Below are 6,099 nucleotides of genomic sequence, written 5' to 3'. Positions count from 1 at the left end.
ATATATATATATATATATATATATACTTCATTTTATTTATTGTGTGGGTGTGTGTGTGTTCTGGTGAGAATGTGCTCAAGGCCACAGACGCAGGGGAACTGAGTGAAACCTTGAACTTTTTAAAATGAGACCAAAACTGCAGATTTGGTATTCTCACAAAGAACAAAGTGACAAAGGATGTGGGTGCTGAGTGTTTGAGGATGCATAGAAACTGTTAAAGAATTTTAAAGAGCTGCCTTCATTCTCATTCACAACTCAAATAAAAAAGGGGATTTAGTGCTTTTAAGAGGAGAGCAGAGAGAAAGAGTGTGATTTAGGAGGAAAAAAAAATCAGACCAAACAAGGGTGGAAAGAAAAAACTGGCTAAAATGTGAGCATGAGAGATACTTTTCTCTGACCTTCAACTTAAAAAAAAAACAAAAAAAACACTGAGGATTGGTGCTTTCTGGCTATTAAGAGAAAGGGATGGATGTTAAATGATTTTAATACTGGAAATTCCAACCCAAGAATCCCTGTTAGTAATCTAAAAAAAACAATTTTTTTCAGTTCTAAACTGCATCCTGGAAGTTCAGATTTTTTTAGCTTAAAATTTGGACTGTTAAAAAAAAAAAAAAAGTTTTTGCTGCCCTTATGCGGGTGTCTGTTAGCATTAAAGGACTGAGTGCATTATCTGAAATCATTTAAACGTGACAGTAAGTGCAAAAAAATTTATAAAAAACTTCAACAGCTGTAATTAAGGCACTCCATGGCTTTTAAAAAATAAAACTCTCTAATGCATGGTTCAGTAGTGTATAATCAAAGCATATTAAATTAAATCCCTCATTTTGTATTTAGCTTATTTTTATTTAATGGCAGGACAGACCAAGTCAGTGAACTGTGGGCCAGATGGATGGAATGAGACAAGTGAAACCTGAGATTTGAATGACTGATTTGATTATTCGAGGTGAATGCCAACTCTGCAAAATATCTCCCTCTTCCTATGACTCGAGTGCGGTGGTGTTCTGCACATGAGCATGTGCTATTCAGAGTGTATCTACGTGTCACTTTCACTTTGTTTTAGCTGTTAAAGGGCTAACAACTTTGAGGGCACTGAAAGTCATACTGGGTGATGACTGTCTAGTTTGCCCACAGAGAAATGCAGACAAAGAGGCAAATGGAACATGACAGTGGAAGATGGGTGTTCTGGGGACAAAACTCAAAATGATAGTTTCTTGTTAAGTTTCTGTTTATAGGTGGAGGTCTTTTGTGTTCCAGTGCCGTGCTGCATGTGTACTTGTTTGAGTTTTGATTCTTTGAGTGAAACATTGTAGATCGTTTTCTGCCTGCCAGTTTTTCTTTGCATGTCCTTGACTGCTTGCACTGAATCTTAATTTCTTTTTGGCCCACAAATCCAGCATTTCAGCATTTTCTTTCTGTCTTGCATCTTTTTTGTGGGGGCTTTTATTTTTTATTAATTCTCCTTCAGGACTTGAGAATGAAGGCAATTTTTCCAGTTTTGCTCTCCATATTTTAACCCAATACGCAGCACATATTTTGACTGTTTGGGTGGTTTGCAATGAGCAAATAATTCAAGAAAAATCATGTTAAATTATTCAGCTTTTTCAAAGCACATATCCTTTCATTTTCCTTGTTTTTTTTTCCAACTTTTATTAAAATGTAGAGAAACTGTGCATTGGGTTGTCAGTATTGTAGGAGAGTCAAATATTTGATGGCAGAGGGAGTGTAGAAACTGGTTATCAAGGCACTTGATGAGGCATTTACAGTAGCAATTTGTTTGCACAAGGGTGGTTGTGCAAACAGAGTAAGGGTTAATAGAGTAAAGGCTATAGATGAGCCTAATTAGTGCTGATCACATGAGCTATAGCAGTAATACTTGTAAAAAAAACCTATCATCATTGATCATCCTGCAATGACTTACAATTCTTAATGAATGTTAATTGCCTTCACTGCGATTAGTCAATGAGGTGTGATACCTATAATATTACCCCTCACTAATATGAAGGGTGTGTTTGTTTAGGTATAAGCAGAATCTGTAATCCAGAGACCAATCCATCCTGTCAAGTGTGCTGCCATGTGCAAATAAAACGGCATCAGAAAAGATGTGCTTGATTGGAGGGTGTTTATAAACGATCTCATAAACCAGCATTTGCACACAAGATATCTAAGCACACAAAAAAATACACAGAATCACTGCACACACATACAAAAAGCTAAAGCTGCTTTCCTTGGTGATGGCTCTACCTCCACCAGGAACGATAAATGTCACTTTTCATCTCGTCATCATATGACTCTCTGCATGAAGGATGGATGGAGATTCATGAATGGAGAGCAGGAGGGAGGCATTGTGTCCAAGGGCTAAAATTAGCATTGATTCCTTTCTCAAGGTTTTGCAAGGACATCCAGAGTACAGACATGTGCTCATGTACATGTGTACACATAACAAATGCATGCACTTCCTCACAAACTTGGAAGTATAATTTTCTCCAATTTTGTTTCCAAATGTGCATGTATCATAACAGTGATTTTTGTGTATAGCAATCCTGCTACCCTGAGGTCAATATGAGTCGATGAGTAAAAAAAAAAGTATTTTAGACCTAAGGACAGCAGAAGGGTATTTGGGAATAAACTGCAACTCTGTTTATATTCTGTATTGTATTCCATTGTTCATATTTTGCTTTTGTTTTCTTCCAACACAGGAGATCTCAGACTATGACTTACAGGAGTTAGTCATGAAGTCAATTGGCCGGCTGACTTTGGTACGCCAGATGTTCCCAATGCCCCAGAATACAACTCAGCGCTGTGTCAAACACAACCATAGGATCAACACTTCCCTCTGCGACCCTAAAAGTGCCAAGGCTCAGCAGCTTGAGGTAGGTTGTTTTTTTTTTCATTTGTCTAGAGTCTTGATGATCCGAGAAGTTTAAAGCTTGTATAGATTCTCGTTTTCTTCCTGAATGGACAGGCCAGGGATAGTCTGAGCCTAAAGCCTCCCAGAGGATTTAGGGTGACCTATGGATAGCAGTTCACAGCTGCTTGATAACCGGTCTGCTAAAGATTCAGAGAAACAATGAGGTAAACAGCATACAGCTGTTGGAGCAAAACATGCAGATTTTTATTTTTCGTTGGATTAAAATACCATAAATGCAAATGTTCTAGCTACAGATAATCACAACAGTGCAACGTGACATCCTAAAATGTGCAGTTATGTAAATTTAAGAGCTAACTGGTGGGAAAAAAAAAAAAAAAAAAAGTGACCTGCCGCTAAGTGTCCACAGAAACTTAAAAGGGTCTGGATAATTGCTCTCCAGTATCAAAATCATAATTCACCATAGCCTTTGTAAAACAAAACAATACTAACAAAAAGACACAAGACAATCGTGCTAATATTTGAGTGATGTTTAGTCAGGTCATCTGGACGGGTTCTTTATTTTTTTTATTTTTGCTCAGACGTTTTGTCCTTCATCCAAAGGACTTCTTCAATCTGAGGAGCCACCAACAAACTGAGTCTGACAAACAGCACACTCCCATAGTGGAAAGTTGGACATAGTTCCACTATGGAAGTGTGCTTTTTGTGGGACTCAGGTTATTGGTGGCTCCTCAGATTGAAGAAGTCCTTTGGATGAAGGATGAAATGTCTCAGCAAAAAATAAATAAAAATGTCCAGATGATCTGACTGAACATTGTTGGATTTTTCTTGGATTATCGAGCATTGACTTTGGTGTGTTAATATTTCTTTTTTAATTTTAATTTTTGCTCTGTTCAACTTTGTAAGTGTAAAATAGGGACATCTCCACACATTTAGTAAAGTTGAGGCTATTTTCACTGGCTCATTAAAATGCAGTAACTAATTATTAAACTATTCAATTATTTTAAAATAAATGTTAACAGTACTTTTGTATTTGTGCATAGTAGCTATTATGCACAAGTCTTGAGTCTATTCCTCAAGTTTTTATTATTTAGTATTTATTTATGTACAGTAATATTTCACTCTTCAAAGGAAGAGTATGGTTGATAAGCGACTTAACTTTGACCCATGTAAATTTGAGGACAAAAGTGGTTGCTAAAATCAAAATATATGAAGCAGAGTTGTTTGTATTTTTAATTTCTTTAGTTGGATGCATACAAATACCAAAGAGAATACAAGAAGACATACAATACAGTATAACAGTACTTCAGATTCAACAAGGTGATTCTCAAAGAGCTATTAGCTGAAGAATCAACATACAGAGGATGATCAGCAGCAGGATGATGTGGTTCTCAATTTCAGCGTTAGGTTGTTGCCGTTTTTTTTTTTTTTTTAACGTTTATTAAGACCTAAGGCCCTGTTTACATGAACATGATTTCTGGTGAAAATTGAAGAGTTTTGTTGCATTTGTACTGTTCAGTTACACGAAAATAGCAAATGTTTTCTCTGACAACGGCACAATTTGAGAACGGGTTCTAGAGTGCAATGGTTCAAAAACTTGTATAAATCTAACTACGGCTCTCCAACACAGTGCTCATTTTCTACCTCTTTACTTAAATCATCGAAGACGGACCTCATACAGCTCCACTCACCCTAAGCAACAGTTGAACCTCGTTTGCCTGTCCATAGAACAACAAAGTTCATGCTCAATCATCCAGGTGTCAAATCCAATAATTCTCAGTCAGGTAATCTGGACATAATTTTAATCTCTGCCATCTTGATCGTTGTAGCAGCTTTCAGGTAGAACTTTTTTTTTTTTTCCCGCACATGCGCACTTACTTTCAAGTTTCAAAGAACATAGCACCTGCTAGTGGTGTGGTGATGGAATTGCACCTTTTCCACATCTACTGTTGCTGTGTAAACAGAGATTTTAATTAGAATGCTTTCATGTAAATGTGTTAATAGAAATGGGAAAAACAATGTCTGTTTTCATTGGATCGTTGTGTAAACGGGGCTTAAATTTCTGATGATGTTCATCTGTTTTAAAATTTAAGCCTGACACTTCTTTTTTTGACATTTAAATGTCCTCTCTCCAAAATTATTTTTGAACACACTTTGCAAAATGCTATCATGCTCAGGTACAAAACTGTACTAAATATTGGAGGAAAATATTTTGTTTGATTGTTTTAGTTGTTTTGCAGTTAGCGATGGGCATGGAGGTAGATGGAGTGAGGGCAGAATAAGATGGAGGAGAATGACTCGATGTTGTGGCCCCCACAAAGGGACGGCGTTTGGCATTATGTATAAATGTTTCTATGAGCCATCAACCACCATCAATTCCAATGGAAAAAAAAATGAATAAAACATTTATAGACATAAAAACATTTGTCTTATTTAAGTGTTAAAATAAACTAAACTGTGGTTCATTATTGTTAGATTATATTGATTTTAATGTATGGAATGTGTTGAATTAAAATTGACTTATGGTACAAATAAGGTTTTACAATTTTTTGGTAATGACCTTGTTTAGAACTCTAATATACTTGAAGTCTATGCTTTCACCAATTACAATCGGTGGACAGACATGAGTCCCAATGTATGGTTGGAGTTACACATTTCATTTTTACGCGTTTTATTTAATGTTATAAGGTAATATATCCTGACAAGGTTAATAAAGAGCCATTGCACTAAATGATGAACATAAGTTAAATTAAAATACTTAAATAATGTCAAGGCCTTCTTAAAGGTAATCATCAATAATGGTGCACTTTCAATGTATATTGGTCGAGTAAAGGGACATCATTTCAAATTATTCGGCTCCTCAGGGAATGAACATTTATGTTCTGTGTATTGGTGTGGTTAAGTCTCAACAGTTTCATTCAAGGTCAAACATTTTCCGTCCATTTAACAAAGAGTCTTGGTGCTGTTATAGTTGGAACATGTTCCTTGCCTCCAAATATTAATGCACTAAATATGCATCAGTGTAATTTGTTATTAATTAAAAAATAAATTATTAAAGGATGGTGAATGGTAAAAATGAATAAATGAAAAAGAGAGAGACACTGAGGTTGCAGATCAGCTCGATGTCAGAGAGTGGACCAGAAGCCCAATTTCACACTGCAGTGAAGCACATCAACTCAGGCTAACCACACACACACACACACACACACACACACACACACACACACACACAC

At 36.2% G+C, this 6,099-nt stretch overlaps 1 protein-coding gene across 1 annotated transcript in view; it reads left to right on the top strand.

Moving 5' to 3' along the window:
* Positions 1-6,099, top strand: part of grid2 (glutamate receptor, ionotropic, delta 2) — a 724,936-nt gene that overhangs the window by 523,196 nt on the left and 195,641 nt on the right. Inside the window, exon 6 of the mRNA XM_037680996.1 lies at positions 2,697-2,870. Coding sequence (XP_037536924.1) covers positions 2,697-2,870 — 174 coding nt within the window. The remainder of the gene's footprint in view (positions 1-2,696; positions 2,871-6,099) is intronic.

The sequence above is a fragment of the Nematolebias whitei genome, chromosome 8 (assembly GCF_014905685.2).
Source record: "Nematolebias whitei isolate Nwh7 chromosome 8, NemWhi1, whole genome shotgun sequence".
NCBI lineage: Eukaryota > Metazoa > Chordata > Actinopteri > Cyprinodontiformes > Rivulidae > Nematolebias > Nematolebias whitei.
This window is presented reverse-complemented; position numbering and strand designations above follow the sequence as displayed.